This window comes from Leiobunum rupestre, chromosome 7 (assembly GCF_980474605.1).
Source record: "Leiobunum rupestre chromosome 7, qqLeiRupe1.1.hap1, whole genome shotgun sequence".
Classification (NCBI taxonomy): Eukaryota; Metazoa; Arthropoda; class Arachnida; order Opiliones; family Sclerosomatidae; genus Leiobunum; species Leiobunum rupestre.
Window position 1 is genome coordinate 51,460,812 of NC_143390.1, and position 19,779 is coordinate 51,480,590.

At 35.6% G+C, this 19,779-nt stretch overlaps 1 protein-coding gene across 1 annotated transcript in view; it reads left to right on the forward strand.

Annotated features, from left to right (window-relative positions):
* Positions 1 to 3,130: 3,130 nt before the first annotated feature.
* Positions 3,131 to 19,779, forward strand: part of LOC149936882 (uncharacterized) — a 74,682-nt gene continuing 58,033 nt past the window's right edge. Inside the window, exons 1-3 of the mRNA XM_090181285.1 lie at positions 3,131 to 3,221; positions 7,495 to 7,628; positions 9,613 to 9,815. Coding sequence (XP_090037411.1) covers positions 7,498 to 7,628; positions 9,613 to 9,815 — 334 coding nt within the window. The 5' untranslated portion in view covers positions 3,131 to 3,221; positions 7,495 to 7,497. The remainder of the gene's footprint in view (positions 3,222 to 7,494; positions 7,629 to 9,612; positions 9,816 to 19,779) is intronic.

Consider the following 19,779-nt stretch of genomic DNA (forward strand, 5'->3'; position numbering starts at 1 on the left):
AAAGTTGAAATTTGTACTGTACATTATACGTGCTATAAGAAAATTGTTAATTTGAAAATTGTAGAGCGTCACCGAAAACGTGCAAATAGCGTTGGCTCGAAAAAAATAGACTGTCTTTTTTACTGAAAAAATACGACTTGAAAAAGTGACAAGTTGGACAAGCTAAAATAACTTTTTAGAATTCCATTGGGAGAGTAGTGTAACTTTATGAAAGTCAGAAATTTGTTAATTAAGAAAGAAATATGAATATTAAATATTCTGGCAAAGCTGTTTCAATTTTGGGCGTTTGGGCCCCGATAGAATGGAAAATGGAGAGTTCATTACCATTTTCAAGGTATAGGCCTACCAAAAATGTAACTTAAGTAAATTTTTGATAGAAAAATAATTATCTTCAATTTTAAATCAACTTTCACATTTAAATATTTTGGAAAAAAACACCACAAATTGTTTATTTTATGGGGAGGTTATGTGCCTGTTATTGGCACAAAATTAATTTTTTTTTGGGCCCGGCCGAAACGGGTTTGGGTCGGGTCGGACCTAAAAAGCCCGACTAGTCTCTTGCCACCACCCTCCTGCGCATTGTAACCCGGCCACCTGTTTAAAAGCATTATATGGTGATAGAGGACTGGGGCCTAAGGTGGTGGTGCCCTGGACTTATAAACACAGGGACACCCCGTTCCCATGTTATTCCTATAGGAAGCTCCGAAAGACCCTTGTTAAATGCTCTTCCTCTTTTTATCCCCCCCGACAGAATTTTACTCGGGTCAAAACGTCACAAAAAGGAATAGTTTTCAATATCATCTAAGAATTTTGAAAAAATTAGCAGACGGTTCTATCTCTGTTTTTACAACGGTCTTTTTTTGCCGCGACAATACGTTTTGTGATAGTTTTTAGCATTAGATTATATTTTTATTGGGGAAAATGAACAACTCTGTGTATGTAAATCGTGTAAAAGTGATTCAAGATACAGTGTATGAGTGGAGTATGTTTTATACCATTCCCTAAACCCTAAATCATCATCATCTATAAAATAAAACCAATATTACAATAAAGAAATTCGGAAATTGATAGCGATAAAAAGGCTGTTTATTAAGCCTTGGTAAACACTTACCAGAAATAAAATTGACATCCAATCATCTTTGTCCCTTTTTTTAGGTGGATAAATGAACATCGTTTCATAAGTTAATGAAGAAAAATTCATTTTAAGAAGGGCAATTCAAGCTAATTTACATCCGAAAAATGAAACTGTACGCGCCACAACATGGTAGTCACATTGACTAGGTTTAGGACTTGTTCACCCCCCCCCCCCCTTTTTTTCCTCCTTCCCGTTTGACCCTAGTTTTCCGTTAGTTCTTAACTATACCGCCAGAGTGCACATTTAACAATCGCCCGAAGCAAATATTCGGGAACGGGGTGTCCCTGTGTTAATTAGTCCATGGTGGTGCCAAGGGTATTAGCCTAACCCAGCTGATTATTATTATTTTACGTCACTGTGACGTTGTTCAATGGTTACTCAACGAAAAGTAGGTAATTGTTCTTGTCTCCACTATATAGTGAGATCAGCAACAGCTAAAAGTGGCACCAACATTAAATCAGGGTTTAAAAACAATCGATTGATAATTCCATTGTTTTTATTTATAAATCCCAAGTAATTTAGAAAAGGAATAAAATTATTCAGAAAATTTCCAATATTATCTATTAGTTATTTGCATACGCTGGAATTAAGTTAAGCCTTAGGTGCTATAAGATAGGTGTTATTTCTGTGATTTCACAAAATTGGCAATCGTCAAAAAAGCGTTCAGCAAGATACTACGCCACGTTGAGCAACGCAGCCATTCAATGTTTTCCACGGCTCCACTGACGCAATAAACATTTGTTAGCTTAACAATAATCCAATCAAGGGAGGTGTAAAGAGAGAAGATCGGATTTTGTTGTCCGCTAATTGGATTAATTTGCCAAACATACCAAGTTTGGGGACCGCCATTTTTCAATGAACGTTTTAACTCTAACCAGAATCAGAGTTTAGTGACGTCATTGGGCTACGCCACCATCTCTACTACAAAATACCAGATCATAGGTCTTTCCTATTTACTTTTGATAATAGGTATTCAACGAAATAGACTGATTCATAAATTGATTAGCCAACTTTAACTTTTGGGTAGTAGGGGAATAATTCCTTATTAATTTATTATAAAATACAACTAACATTATTTCAAGAGATAAGTTTTATGCCAAAACCATAAACAAAAGCTCAACAAAAAATATTCGACATAAAAATGAAACACGAATAATTTTTAATTTCATGAGTAAAAATAATTAAAACCCACTTCAGTTAAACGTAATAAAATGTTTTAATTAAAATAATTAAATATTTTTTACGTAACTAAAGTGTATTTTAATTCTTTTTAATTATTACCAAATACTATGAAGCAGTCCATTCTTGAAATTTAAAATTTATCTCGGTTTTGGGAAAATATGAAATTTTTACGTCCCAGACTGCTGGCGCCATCTGGCAAGACAACTGGTATTTAAATATCAGCCTCTAATGGCGGTACACATGAGATGTTCGGCGTTTTTTTTAAACTAGTTAATCACAAACATTCTTTTTCGAATACATTGACACGCGCAATGTCTATCGTACACGTAGGGTTAATTGTAGTCAGCGCGGGGAAAAATTGAAGCTCCGAAACTGCCTTTATCGGCGAGAGTCGGACTTGGAAGTTATATTTTAAGAAATCAAATATGAAGGCAGTTCGCTTTAAGAAAACCTCGACGCGAGATTTCTTCACGATTAAGGCAATATCTGGCGAGCTAGAAAATATTTTTACAATCAACAGAAGAGAAACTCGGCGAAGGAATGACTCTACTGGAATTGGGCCAGATGAAAAAGAAGCGCGCTTCGGCCAGCGCAGCCCGCACCCCTCCAGGCTCGCGCTTCGAGTCGGCCATAAAAATAACTTTCGCGTCCTCAACCCTCTTGCTCCGCCTGTAGCTGCCTATACGGGCTTTTGCCCCATCGCACTTGCTACAGCGTACGTGTTTTTTGCCAGGCGTCCATTTAATCTCCTATATTATTATGTAGCTCCACGTTCTAGCATTTACCGCGCGTTGAATGTCTTTAAAGCGAAACGAGGATTTCGGGAAGAGCTCTTAGTTCGCGGCTCTCCGCTGTAGGAAGTCTTAGAAAATACTTCCCGCTTTCCGAGGCTCTTCTACTCAGGGTAAGTCAACGTGTTCCGTATATCTAGCTCGCCTATTCGATATTCCCGTCATTTCTAGCTTAGCGTCGCGATATTTTCGCGTTGTGATTTTCCAAGGGGGGTTATTTATCATTTCTTCGCGTAACCTACTTTACTCGTGTTTTCGCTTCGATTTCCAGAAACTCTCCGAGCTCTTCTCCACGTGGTTTTTATTTGGGATTACGGGGTCTTCTAAAATTAGCGATACGACTTGGAATAGAAAATAATCCATCGAGCTATTTTTAACTTCGCGCCCCTATTTACGGGTCCCGACGTCGGCGAAAAAAACGAATTCTCGTTTTAAAAGTGTTAATAACATCGCGTCGTGTGTTTTCCTACACTAGCAGACGCGCTGTTTAATAATAATATTTTGTCAAGCTCGATGACTGCAATCTGTAAGACATTTTTGTCTACACGAAAGTGAACTATATTTCTTTGAAATTAGCTTTTGAAGAGGTTAAGCAAAGCCTCGTAGACGTTTTAACTTGGGCATACTTCGAACTTGTAAGTTAGATTGACGAAGCTTCTGCTAAATATTGGGAAAGGCTAAACCATATCTCCCATTACAATCGGTACTTAACCTTTTTAATATATTTATTTACATTATACATTAAAATAAATTAGTTTAATTTCTTTAATTGATAATTGATTAGTTCCAATTACTTATTTATATAATTCATTAATTCAACATTCTTAAATTATTAAATTTTTTAATTAAATTAAATTTATTTATTTATTAAAACTATAATAAAAGTGTTTAAACCCCATTTTATTGTATATCAGCTTATTTTATTTTACTTCATTTATCTGTAACATCCATTTATTTCAATTATTTATTTTAAAAATTAATTTAATCATTCAAAGCATAAATACGTAATTGCAAATTTAATGAAAATTAAATCAAGATAGATCTTATTTTTTACACAGAAATGAAGGGGAAACAGGAGGTGAACGTTGTATCAAGAATGTATTTATTTATATTCAGAGTAGAAATAAATACATTCTTGGTTGTATATAATAAATTATTTCTATAAAATGTCGGAAGTCACGTGAATGTGTTGTCCTGGCCGTATAATTAAATATATATTTAAAAAATTTGTTGTCAATCTATTTTTTTAAATATATATAGCTAACCTCTAAACAACACATATAATTAAAGCAAATTTTTTAATTTCTTCAAACCATTTTAGCAATACAACAATACAATTGTAATTCTGTACAATACTTTTTGAGAAACGAAAATAAAATATTTAGCTATTTGGTTTTCTACAAAAGATATCATTTCGTATCACCGTTGGGCTAAGTGAAGTTTTGATACCACACCACGTCCACGGGTGAAATTGTTTCGATACACTCGTCCAATTTTTGTATCATAGGTTCAACCATGGACTAATTAATAAAGTCGTAAATTAGATTAATTAATTTTAATTTAATCTATAAATACAGAAAGTGCTCATTTTGAAGCCTTGTGGGTTTGAAAATTTCCGTTAAAGGGTTTTGGAGGGTTTGAATTTGTGGAATTTGTTTTAAGAACCTTGGGGGTTTATAATCAAACCCTTTTTTCTAACTGTGTAATACCCAAGGCCTAAAGTCAACGAGCGACTTTTAATGCCATTATTCCGAGCATTATTCACGGTGGTCTGATTGAATTACGTCGGAGGGTGGTGGCAAGCTATATTTACAATCACTATTACCGTTAGCCTCGGCCAGTTTCTATGGAAAGGGAAACCGAAGAACTCAACGTGGAAGAATCAGCTCTTAGTTTTCACCAAGTTTATTATAAATAACAATATTAACTTCGCAGAGATTAGCTCTACGGACACCATTAAGATCTTAAAGGCAACTCGCCTAATGCTACGAATGATCTCTCGACTGCTGGGCCCCAAACGATGGATTCCCGGGAAACTGTTCTTTCTGCATCGTGCTTTGTACTCTTAGGATTTCATCACGTTGTGTATTTTCGTTTCATCATAAGTCTATAATATTGTTGGGGAATATTTTACCGAGAGCTTAACGGAGTTACATCATCACAATATAATCTCCCTCTTGCGAGACGCTGTCAAGGGCTACGTGTGACGCGTCAGCAAGCGAAAGCAAAACGACGACGAAGCCCGTACTGCAGTCTGTCTTGTGAACGAGAGGCTAACCACTCTTAGAAGGTCTGTACACCGGATTACGCTTAGATTAGCACTGCCAAAGGCAGGGACTTCAAAGATTACGCGTAATCCCATTAGTACAGTCAAAGGTACGGCTCTGTACACCGATTACGCGGAGTGATCAGCCCCTCGCTTGTGAATAGCTCTCAGTAAAACTTTTGCATGTGAAGAATAGGAAGTGTCACACTTATGTAACTATATTATGCACTAATGGTTTCACGAGATTGTCAACGCGCGGGAAAACTTTAGTTCCTTCGAAGTCTTGAATCGAGTACCATCCCCTTTTTATCTTCCGTTTCACTTAAGGTTTAAACTGCTGTCTTATTATTATTATTATTAGCATAAGCCCATGGATTAAACACTAAAGGATGTTCCACGGGCGAAAAAACACACAAATGCCCTGTCACGTCGCCACCTAGCGGCGCGAGTCCGAAAAACCGGAAATTTATTTTTATCTCCGCTCTATCCAGAGGCAAACAAACCCACGTGATTTTAAATAAATAATGTTATCGAAAAAATAGCAGACGAATTCTAAATATCACGGTATAAAAGTTCCAAAAAATAACAGATGGCGCTACAAACTCGTATCCGGTGCCCCTGGATAGAAGAAAAACAAAAAATAACACCTAGCTAACGAGGACTTTGCCTTAGGAAGCTAGCCCATGGAACATCCTTTAGTGTTTAATCCATGATAAGCCTATCATAAGGCCCCATAAGCAAAGGTCTACTATAGGGGCCCATGTTAACGACGTTGTCCTGGAGAGAAGAAAATTAACGTACGACGATTGGGCAGTACCGCCATCTTCGTTATCTTTACCTACGGGTTTTAATCCACATAATCACGTCCTCTCGAATCGCGTTATCAATTATTTGTGGTTTCTTTAAAAAACTATAAAACTTAAAAATAAAATTTTATTTGAAAAATGTTACATCCTTTATTTCTGATAAAAGACAATCCTTATAAATTTACGTCTAAAGTTCAAATTATTCATAATCAAGCCCGGTTGGTTACAATATACAGGCTGGAAACGTGAAAGGGGGAACTTATAGTAGTGTAGATTGTGGATTCACCTTACCCTTTTTAAATTGACAAATTTACGGTTGGCTGCCAACACGCTTTGTGATTTTAAAATTAATATTTTTATATTATTCCATATCCCTACGCTAAAAAAAAAAATTTTACTAAAATATTTGGGAAATAGCCAGCTAGCTGAAGTTGGGACAACCATTATTCATTTCTTTAGAGCGTAAAGACGCTGAAAAGAGGAATTAAAATGTATTGAGTTATCGTAGAAACTTTTAGGTGGCCCTATCACGGCTGGTCGCCTTGCAGCAAGATAATCCGGGTCCGACCCCAGGTAGTGCCACGGGGTGAAAAACTCGCAACCATTCTTTCCGCGTTGAGTTTGTATGCCCCCCCCCCCCCCACTGGTTTGAGGGGTTTTCCCCGAGCTCTTCGTTTTCCCCTTTCCTTTAAAACTGGCTGAGCTTAACCTTTAATAGCGAGGGGTAGGTCACTCCACGAACTCGGTGTACCCTGTCGTACCTCTGACTGTGCTAATAAGAGTTCGTGAACAGTTAAAAATCCGTACCTTTAACAGTACTAAGTACTCGAACTCGGTGTATAAGTCATCCAAAAGTGTCTTACCCCATGCTGGCCTGCGTGGCATGAAGGGCTTTCCACCACCCTAATACGCAATTTAACCCTACCCCGGTAATTGTCGTCACTAGTTGACTTAGGCCTGTGGTGTTTCTTGCGTATCGCTGATTATTGATATTATTATAATAGTATCAGTCCAATCACCCATGTTGTCTTTTTGACGTACTGATCCCGACTAATTTTTCGATTTTGGGGTCGGTTACTTAATAGCCACTTCAACAGAAACTGACTCAGAAATTCACTAGCAAAATCGTGGACGTGCAAGCTACTTTATATAATAATGCTCCTCGCAATTTGTGTTTTATACGGTGCCAGAAATAAGGGTTGGTTGTTTAACAAGCTGGTTTCAGGCGGTGAAAGTCGACTTAAAATCTCCATAAGGTGTAATTCCGCAATTTATTTTTTTATTTTTGTTAATAGTTATCGTTTTTGTTCTTAGAGAATGGCCCACGTGTTGCTTCCGTGTGATCTTCCAAACTGGGCGGAGCTTCAGAGGCAACTGAGCCAAGTGCGCTTATCTCAAAATGTAGAACAACTCACTGACCACATGCTCAAAATCTTCGACGCTTGCAGGTTAGTCACGAAACCGCCTTATTCTTCTAAAAAAACTTTCGGAACGCTGAAAAGTGTTTTAAACTTTCTAAACGCGTGATATGTGATGTCACTATTAAAGGCTAGAATACGCTCTTATTGCATTGCTCTTACATTGTTAGAGTCAGGGCCGTGCAGAGACATTTCGGGCCCTGGGACAAATTATGTCATCGCGGGCCCTTTCAACTGAAATTTTAAAAAGGTGGGGTGCTGGTGAAGGGTACAACTATGGGCCCCTATTGTACCGGGCCCCTAAAAGGCATGCTTCCGGGCCCTTTTTTGTCGGGCCCCGGGGGTTTACCCCCCCACCCCCCTCTGCATGGCCCTGCCTAAGAAAGCCGTTACTACTGGAGATAGCTAAACGTTTTCCAAGATAAACCCAGGAGAAATATACCCCATTTGTTCAAACAGGGGCGCTTAGATTGCACGGGCCCTGGTAATTCGTACCGGCTTCCCCTCTCTTGTCGGGCCTGGTTAGAGTAAAGTAACTCAATATCACAGGTCGAATGAAAAAATTCGCATTTATAGTACATAGCAGCATTTCGGTTTCAAGGAGGTCAGGTTCACGTGAAACGGCTCGCAGTCCCCAGAGAGCTAAAAATACTTGAGGTTTAAATTTTTTTGACATGTTCAAATTTGTTATTGCATTTTTATTGCGGAATTCCCAGGAATTATATTAGATTTTCCAAACTTTTCATGTAATATGAAAAAAGTTGGAAATGCCCGTTGTTGATTTACGCAAAGAATGTTTATCTCCTCAAACTTGTTGCTAAAAACTGCTGAACTATATAATTATGATAGATAAATTATTTAGGCGCAGGAAAGATCTGAATTAATTTAAATAGTTTTGGATCAAGGGTTTTTGGTATGTTCCCATTTCTCTAAATCGTTTTTTTAATTTCAAAATTAATTTATCCCACTTTTCCCAATGAAGTTTTAACAATTCCCATTTATCCCAAGATGGGGTGAATGTATGTCAAAAATATTTTGCGGAAATAAAAATTCGCGGAAATATTCAATTTCAAAAATTTACGTTATTTTCCGTTTGTGGTACAGTACGATACACAAAATATAAATTAGTACCATTTGTGTTGGTTCGATCTCACTAGGTACAATTCCATATGGCCCAGTGGTGATTAATTAGCGCTCGAGTGAACCGAGTGCGTGCGCCGTCAGGTGCCAATTTATCGTGGTGGTTTTAATATCAAACGAGTTTCAAATAAAACAAGAAAGGGAACGTTCAAACAGGATATTTACACCGTTTTGTTTTGGGAGAAATGGCAATTGGGAGAACAGTTTTGGGTCAAATGGGGGTAATCTGATTTTCACTTGAAACCATACATTTTTTAAGGGTGGATATTTTCCCCCTGTCTCCCCGGCTACTACGCCCCTGACTTAGATAGTTCGAGTTATAAAATAGTTCCCGTTTTCCCCAGAATTACTTGTAAAAGGGGAACGGCCAAGCTTTTCCAACTATGGCCTTATTTCCGTATCAAAAGATTAACAAGACGTTCAATATACTAACACGTACCTTTTTTTCTTGAAAAAATAGCTTTTGGCCCAAAAAGTTGAAACGAAAAATAACGCCAGGTGTTCTGGTTTGAATTTTCGCCGCCATCTTAGGGGCTGCCGCCAGCGCCCCTAACCCCGTATGAGCGATTTGCGAACTATCCTAACTTTTGAAATGGCGCAATTTAGGCTTAGGTCTTTTATAACTGGAACACACCGCGCGTGCAAAACATATTTTTTTGCGTCTTCAGCAGCGCGCGCTTTTACTTCTCACCAGGTGTCGCGGCGGACGCGCGCTTTTCGATTTCCCGAAATTTCTTTATTTTATTAAAAATTAACCACTCAATATTTTTGATGCGGTTTTCGCCATAAATTTTAGTTTTTAATGGACTAAAGGGCTATCTAACTGGTTAAAGCTTGACCGTTCCATTTTAATGAAAATGATTTCATTTCGCAGCGTAAATTTAGATCCCGAAGACTCGATCGTGCTTGGCGACAAGCGTCGCTTCAAGGGGTTCCATTCGTACGTGAACGCGACGCTGCTGGAGGCAGAGAAGCTGCACTTCTTCAAGGCCGTCCTTCCCAGTTTGGTGTCCAACGCCCAGAGGCTCCGGATTGTGCGCCCCATTTGCCCTTTCCAGTTCTCGCTTCAACAGGAAGGTTCGATCTCTTGACTTTTCTCTATTCATTCTTCAAAAAATTTTCACAAATATTTCCGTCACGCTAACGATAAATAGTGTAGCGATTTCATTAGCGGTTTAGAATTGTGGATTGCTACAATTAGTAATACATCCCGGATGTCTGTCGTACCTTTCACCATTGGGGTAGTGCTAACTTCAGACTAGGGTTTACGGGCTTACATTCAGGGTGTTTCAAAAGGTTATGCAAAAATTTGAAGGAGTTGTAGGGGGTGAGTCAGTGGCAGCGTAAGGGGGGGCGAGGGGGGCGGTCCGCCCCGGGTGCCAGGTTAGCTAGGGGTGCCATTTTCCTGTCAAAAAATCGGTAGGGGGGCGGGCCATAGCTAGGCAGGGGTGGGTGAGGAGGCCGCCCCGCCGACGAAACATTGCCGCCCCGGGGATCCAGCCATCTTAAGTCGCCACTAGGGTGAGTTGATAAGAATGCCTGTTTTTATTCTCATTTTCCTACGAGGAGTTATAAGAGCACCAGAAAGTGTGTTCTACTAGCCCCTGGAAGTAGGCTGCAAAAATCTCAAAACGAAGCAGCAGGGAATTTCAATACTGTTTAAGTTTACCTTTTTACGCTGGTTACCTCAATTTGTTTACAAAGTCCTTTTTTACCTATCACACGAACCCAAACCTTAATGTTCGCGTTTCCCTGCTGCTTGGTTTTCCGCTTGTTGCAGCCTACTTCCAGGGGCTAGTAGGCCACACTTTGAAGCTCTCTGGCGTTCTTTTAACTCATCGTAGGAAAATGGGGAAAAACAGGCATACTTCTCTACTCACCTATTACAACTCCTTCAAATTTTTGCATAACCTTTTGAAACACCCTGTATACAGCGACTACTAAATATAATAAGGATTGCCAACTTTTAATCGACCAACAGGTAATTAAACATAACAAAACACATAATAACAATCGCATATAACACACTTATTAAACACTTAACGTAACAAACTATTTACACCCGAAATACCCTCTCCAGGGCTCGATATCCCAAACCTTTCGTGGCACTCAGCGGATTGGCCCTGCGGCACTACGTCTTTTTCGAGGTGGTATGCTTGATAAGGAAACAATAAGGAGAACAGCCCCTAGACCTAGTCCCTTTTACAACGTCTTGGGGGGGGGGGCGTTAAAATACACATGGATCCAATTACTGAACCCAGCGACCACCGCTAACTTAAGATATGGGCCGCACATGCAGAATCACTTACCAGCGACCAGCGCTAACTTAAGATATGGGCCACACATGCAGAATCAATTACCAGCGACCAGCGCTAACTTAAGATATGGGCCGCACATGCAGAATCACTTACCAAAATAAAAATTAAATTGATTTTACTATAGTGACTTAAACGTCGGAAACTAAGCAAGTAACGATTTAAAATGAAATAGCCAGAAATTAATTAGATTCGTTACAATATACGCATCAATAAAACCTTCTCGCTGTTAGATTCCACCCTCCGATACGTAGATGGCGCTGCAGTATCTTCTTAATAAATAAATAAAATAATAATCAGCTAGGCTAATACCCAAGGCACAACCACTTTAAAGCCTTTAAACAGGTGGCCGTGTTACAAAACTACAATGCGTAGGAGGGTGGTAGCAAGCCCTTCGTGCCACGCGAGCCAACAGCTACCTGTACTAACATTCACCGTTAACCTCTACAATAATTTATGGAAAGAGGAAACCAAAGAACTCGGGGGGAAACCCCTTTAACCAGTGGGGAGAAAACTTGCAAACTCAACCAAGTAGTAAGATAAATAAAATATCCCTATGGCAGGGCTCCCACCAAAATCTCAAAAAAAAAATAGGGAAATAGGGGATTTTTCTGGCTAGAAATAGGGTGAAATAGGAACCAAATATTTTAAAGTAGGAACCAAATAGGGACCATTTTAATAAACAAAAATAAGATCTTTATTTAAACTTTTAAAAGCAGCAAATTTTTAAAACTGACTTAGTTTTAATTTAAAAAAATGTTTTATCACAAAAATTAAGTACTTAGTTTTAATTTCTAAAAAAACTTTTATCAATCCCAAAAATGACTATAAATTTTTTGTAATAATTCTATCGCATTAAATCGGGTTTTTTTCCGCTTTTCTACGAAATATTTTAAGCCGATGGTACTTTTCACCAAATGTACTAGAAATAGGGTGATTTAGTGACCAAATCCCAATTTTATGGTGGTTTAGGGACCTCGAAAAAAAGTAGGGTCTTTTAGGCATTTTAGGGACCTGGTGAGAGCCCTGCTATGTGTCTTAATCATAGTAAAATGATTAAATCAGGGTAATCAAGATTAAAAAATCTAATCACGATTTAAACGATTATTTATTTATTCTTATCATGATCTAATCTTTTTAATCAGGATTTAATCATTTTAATTAGATTTAATCAATTTAATTAGATTTAATCATTTTAATTAGATTTAATCAATTTAATTAGATTTAATCATTTTAATTAGATTTAATCATTTTAATTAGATTTAATCATTTTAATTAGATTTAATCATTTTAATTAGATTTAATCATTTTAATTATATTTAATCATTTTAATTAGATTTAATCATTTTAATTAGATTTAATCATTTTAATTAGATTTAATCATTTTAATTAGATTTAATCATTTTAATTAGATTTAATCATTTTAATTAGATTTAATCATTTTAATTAGATTTAATCATTTTAATTAGATTTAATCATTTTAATTAGATTTAATCATTTTAATTAGATTTAATCATTTTAATTAGATTTAATCATTTTAATTATATTTAATTATTTTAATTAGATTTAATCATTTTAATTATATTTAATTATTTTAATTAGATTTAATCATTTTAATTAGATTTAATCATTTTAATTAGATTTAATCATTTTAATTAGATTTAATCATTTTAATTATATTTAATCATTTTAATTAGATTTAATCATTTTAATTATATTTAATTATTTTAATTAGATTTAATCATTTTAATTAGATTTAATCATTTTAATTAGATTTAATCATTTTAATTAGATTTAATCATTTTAATTAGATTTAATCATTTTAATCACGATTATATCAATATTATCGGTCGAATCGTGATTTTATCGAGCGCGGTAAATACGAAATTATAATTCTAATCACATATTAATTTATTCTAATCAGCTCGTTCTAATCACGCACAATTATAATCATTCCAATCGTCGATATAATCATTCTGATTCTCGTTTTAATTTCTAATCGTGATTTAATCATACTAATCAGGATTTAATCGTTTCAATCAGGATTTAATCGTTTCAATCAGGATTTAATAATTAAAATCAGATTTAATCGTTTCATCGTTATTAAATCAGATTTAAACCTTCTATTAATTGATTAAACATGATTTAATCAACATAATCGTGATTAAATTGGATTTAATCTTTCGAGGGGTGCGTCGTTAATCAAGGATGTGACCTGCCCCTCTGTGGTGAGATAAATATAAAACTTTGGACCGAATGTCTGTCTGGACGTAGAGATGGGATCTAAATATACAGTTGGCTAATTTTTAAGGTGTATCGGACTGTAATCTTCGGGACATTTCTTAAAATACGATTTAAATACGCTGCCGCTAAAAACTGTAACCTCTCTTCCTAAACATAATAAAAAACTAGGTTAATACCCTTAGCGATTTCTAAGGAGTGGAAAAGTCGGGCGCCACCTGCGGCTTTGTAAAATTCCCATCATGCTCTTTTTGGTCGGACGTCATCAAGACAGAATAATGGCAGATTAGAGGTCGGGGATGGTTAACTTTTATTCAATAGATAAAGCTCTCAAAATTATTCGAAAAATGTTTTGATCAAGTAATTTCTATTTCTGTATTATCCGATTAATTTTTTGATAAATTTGTAAAATTAATCAGAAAAACGACGTTTTTTTCGATAAAAAGCTCAAATTTTACGAATAATACATGATTTTTAATCATTTTCCGAAATATTAACCGGTAAATTTCTTTGTTTACATTTTTTTCCCGAAAAAAATCAATTTAAACATGGATAATGATTAACCGTCCCCGACCTCTATGGCAGATGAAGCTGACGTCCGACCGAAAACCGGTTTAACCGGGGTAGTCTGGGTAATTCTAACAGCAATAGGCGGGAAAGGACGTTCTTATTACCGCTATGGGATTTTCCACTCCATAATACTTCCCTCCTCCAAGATGAGCCAAAAGCTCCCTTCTGCTAGGCTAATACCTTAGGCCTAAGTCATCAAGCGACTTTTGAAGCCTTTAATTCGGGTGGCGGGGTTACGATGTTTAGGAGGATGGTGGAAGGTCCTGCATGCCACGCGATCGAGCCAACAGCTCCCTACACTCACTATTAAGTTGACCTCAACAAGTTTTTATGGAAGGGGAAACCGAAGAGCTCGGGTGAAAACCCCTTAAACCAGTGGGGAGAGAACTTGCAAACTCAACGCGGAATTAGTTGTTCCGAGTTTACACCCACAAGCTGGGATCGAACCGGGCTCCTCTTGCTGCGAGGCGAAAGTGCTAACCACTCCGCCACCCCACCATTACCGTAAACTACAACAAGTTTTTATGGAAAGAGGAAACCGAAGATATCGGTTGAATCAAAGAATATATAGACCCCAGGAATCGAAAGAAAAACCGTTAATGTCTCGGCTTCGAGTTGACGGGAGAGCTTCCGGCAAGGCGAATCAATAGAACCGGAAATAAGCCCGTCAACCTAGGTTTGCCTTTGGAGGCTAGATACAAGCAAATTATACTAGAGGGGTTCTGCAGTTCCCATTCCTGGGATCTAAATTCTTTGGAGAACTCAAGTTACTTAACGCGGAAGGAGCTGTTCCGAACTTTCGCCTAGTGCCACAAGCTGGGATCGAACCCGGAAGATCGGCGATCCTAGGATGCTATACCCAAAGATCCTCGCAGACTCGGAGTTGATACGCTTATAGATTTCCATATAGTAACAATAAGCAACACTGTATCATGGTAGCTTCATAATAGGCGATTTATTTCATTTGCACCTAGCTACGGTGAAAATATCATCTTGCATAATTTCTATAATAATGGTTAGTGCTTCTAATTACGATAGGTTATCCATTATTTTTTAATCTTAATAAATTTTAGTTTCCCCCTCCAAAGTTGATCTGAAAGTTGTAGTTTAATGGAATCCGTTATTTTGTTTGATAAATCAGATTCAAGAGCTTTTCCAAGATTTCATTTTGGGTGGGGTTTAGCTACTTCATGGGTTAATGAACTGAGGGATGTTTCACCCGGTTCCACCGCCGTAGAAATCTCACCAAAGCGAGAGTTAGCGACTGTTCCGAAATCATTTTAGCCGCGCATGCGCAAATCACCTTTTTATACAACCGGATAGGCCTACAAGTTTTGATTTTTTCCGCGCGGAACATGTTTGAAAAACCCACGGCAACCGCCCGTCCACGTGTATCGGTAAAAATTAAATTTCCGCTATTGGCGCTTTTCGCTGATAGGTGGCGTTCGGAACAGGCAACTTCGATATTTTTGAACCCGTTGATCATCCCTTAGTTAATTAATCCATGGCTACTTAAAAACTAAAAGAAATGTGACCCCAATATACATCCTTGATTAGACGGAATTTATAGTCGGTTTTTAATTGCGGTATCAGATCAGAAAAGAAATTTTAGTTTACTTAGTTTGGTTAGCCTAAAATTAAAAAAATATCCGTTTTTATTATTACTAATCAGACAACATAATATTCTTCTGTAGCGGATAACTGTGGGTTTCATAAAGTTTTGAATTTAACACATAGAAATGGGAAACACTAATCATTATAAATTGTCATGTTAATTGTTTTCCAATAAACCGAAGTATAACAATTGAATATCGAAATCGGAGGAAAAGATTCCCCTTAAAATATCGAATAATTTTGAAATAATATCTCGTCATTTAGGTGGCCTTATGTCGAGGGATGTCCTAATAGTCATGATTAAGTTTTGACAATATTGAATCATTTTAATCAAGATCTAATCAGTTCAATCTTATCTTATTAGTTCAATCTTATCTTATTAGTTCAATCACGATTAAAATTCTTCACAAACTCGAGCTGAATGCAACTTTGCTAAATTCGTAAGTCAAGAGAGGGCTGCTGGTGGATCTTTTGCGGAGTTAACCACTTCAATCACTATGCAATCATAAAATCACGATTGATTTCATTATTATATCACTATTTAATCATACAATTACGATTTATATAATGATTCAATCACGATTGATTTAAACATTCAATCACGATTGGTTTAATCATTCAATCACGATTGGTTTAATCATTCATATCTATATTTAATCATTCAAATCTATATTTAATCATTCAAATCTATATTTAATCATTCAAATCTATATTTAATCATTCAAATCTATATTTAATCATTCAAATCTATATTTAATCATTCAAATCTATCTTTAATCATTCAAATCTATATTTAATCATTCAAATCTATCTTTAATCATTCAAATCTATATTTAATCATTCAAATCTATATTTAATCATTCAAATCTATCTTTAATCATTCAAATCTATCTTTAATCATTCAAATCTATCTTTAATCATTCAAATCTATCTTTAATCATTCAAATCTATAGTGACTCATTCAAATCTATAGTGACTCATTCAAATCTATAGTGACTCATTCAAATCTATATTTAGTAATTTCAATCGCGATTGATTTATACATGTATATCTTGATTAAATATTTTTAGTGATTTAATCATTTAATCGTGTTTTAATTATGTAAATCATAATTCAAACATTTAATTGTTTTTTACTTAATTTAATCATTACTCAAACATCTAATTGTTTTTTACTTAATTTAATCATAATCTAAACATTTAATATAGTTTGAACTAATTAAATCATTTAATCGTGTTTTAATTAATTTAATCAGAATTTAAACATTTAATCGTGCTTTAAATAATTTAATCATAATCGAATCTGTAGCGACCAATTTTATTAGTAATGTAATTGAAGCCCCATTAATTATTTGTTTCACCCCTTTACGATATCTTCATCCCACGTTAACAAGAATTCGACCTTGTTATTCTTGGAATTTCTTTTACAGTTAGCTTCGGGCGGTCCCCTAGTGACGGCACTGCACTGGCAGCTGCCACGAAGGGCCCCCGTGTTAAAGTATTTCTAGCCGTTCTCTTCCTCCTTGAAGTGACCGCGCGTTCGCCTCTTGTGTAGACCAATTAGATAGAATATGAACTAGATATACAAACAAATCTGGGCTTCGCGGGACACGTTTTATTTGAGTAGGAGAATTAGGTTTCAGTTTCAACTTTATCCCATCGTGTTGGCGCCATCTGTTTCTATAAGCAGAAAGTTTTGCAAAATATATTAAGTTTTAGTTTTCCAAAAACACGATAGATGACGCCAACACGATTAGATTAAGTTCCTTTACTAGTCCTAGCTCTCCAACTCAACAAATACCTAGGGGGGTAAACCTGGAGTGGTCGTCTCCCGTTTTAGGCGGGGCAGTAAAAAATTCACGGACATAACAAGTATCGCCATCTATCGTAGAACCTTTACACTTTTAATCGGCTTTACGTCTGCTAGTTTTTCTATTCGCGTATTTCTAGTCCCGTGTTTTAAGTAGGAATAGACAATGCATTTTAATATTCGACAACTAGCAGACGAATTTTTTAAAAACATGTAGAAAAGGTGGCGCTAAACTCGTATGTCCGCGATTCTGGCTCGCGCTGCGTTGCCGTAGAGAGAGAGGGGAGCTCGTAGTGGGGGAATACACTTTTCTATTCCAGGGTACCGAGTTTTCATATTCCTAGCAAATACTGTTGTGCGAAACGGTAGGTCCTGAGGGGAATTTGATCTCTATTTATTCTACCTCATTGGTGTAGACGAGCGGTCATCAGGAGGGGGTGCCACAGGTAGCCTTGTTCCCCCTTCGTTATTTTATTTATATCTCTCTCTCTCTCTTTGGGGCGAGTCCCTCATCTGGTTTGAACCATCCGCTGCCGGTCTTAAACCCCTTTCTCCCCCCCCCCCCCGTTTCTTTTCAACTAGTCCGAATTGAGGGTTGCCAATTACCACAAGCTCGGAGAAATTCAGTATTGGAAAGTTTTTCTATAAATGTGGAATTTATGGCGTGATTAATGCCTGGCGTCTTGGAGGCGCCAGGTTTGGCATTATTTTTACCAAAGATTTCTGAGGATGCTACGGCATCTAAAACCGTCGGCGCGACTCGCATGAATGGACGTCAACAAGCTGGCAAACATGTTTCCCAAAAAATAAATAAAAACCAAAGACTGCAGAACGTTACATGTCCTTTCCTAGAGTATATCACCTCCTAGGCAGTTCTTTGATGGGGATTTTATTAAAACACCTATTGTTGTATGCTGAGATCAGGGTCTCCTTTAGGCTAAGAGGGTGGTTTAAGGTTTAGCATAAAAGCCCCTACAAATCATTTAATCGTGTTTCGATTAATTTCATCATACTTTTATCATTTAATAGCGTTTTAATTGAATTAATCATAATTTAATAATTATATCGTGTTTTATTAAATTGAATTATTTATTCCTAATTTAATAATTCTATCGTGTTTTATTAAATTGAAATATTTAATCATAATTTAATAATTATATCGTGTTTTATTAAATTGAATTATTTAATCATAATTTAATAATTATATCGAGTTTTATTAAATTGAATTATTTAATCACGTTTTAATTGATTTAATCATAATTTAATAATTATATCGAGTTTTATTAAATTGAATTATTTAATCACGTTTTAATTGATTTAATCATAATTTAATAATTATATCGAGTTTTATTAAATTGAATCATTTAATCACGTTTTAATTGATTTAATCATAATTTAATAATTATAAGTGTGGTATTAAATTAAATCATTTAATCACGTTATAATTAATTTAATCATATAATCATGTTTTATTAATTTAATCATATAATCATGTTTGTTAATTTAATCATATAATCTTGTTTTATTAATTTAATCATATAATCATGTTTTATTAATTTAATCACAACTTAATAAGTTAATCACGTTTTAATATAATCAAGACTTAATAAGTTAATAACGTTTTAATATAATCAAGACTTAATTAGTTAATAACGTTTTAATATAATCAAGACTTAATTAGTTAATCACGTTTTAATATAATCAAGACTTAATTAGTTAATCACGTTTTAATATAATCAAGACTTAATAATTTTATCACGCTTTATTATATAAAATCAAAATTTAATCATAATTTAATCACATTTCAATACGTTTAATTATAATTTAATAATAAATTAATCACGTTTCAATAGGTTTAATTATAATTACATCATTTAATCATGTTTCAATTAGTTTATTTATATTTGTATCATTTAATCATGTTTCAATTAGTTTATTTATATTTGTATCATTTAATCATGTTTCAATTAGTTTATTTATATTTGTATCATGTAATCATGTTTCAATTAGTTTATTAATAATATCATAATTTAATCATGTTTTAATTAGTTAATTTATAATTTTATCATTTAATCGCGTTTTAATTAATTTAATCATAATATAATTCTTTGGAGGGTGTGACCTAGCCCTCGCCTTAGATACATACTAGAACTCAACCAAATCGTAGGATGGCGGTATAATATTGTAACCACAGTTACCCACTACCCTCAAAATAGTTAACAGCGATGGTGATGACTTCGTTTTGGCGCGAAACAAATTCTTTAAAGATGAGAATCTTCATATAGTCGCACTTCAAAAAGAGTATGTCAACGAATTTCACTTTTTTTTTCCGCTACAAGCGCTGGCGATGGACTTTTAGAGTGAAAGATCTGTTGGAGCCTCGCATCTTATGCTTTATGAAATTTCCATTCCCTGGGACATTCCACGTCGATTAGTAGAAATTGAAATGGAGAATTAAAGAAAAATAATAAAAAATAAATAAAAAGTACACG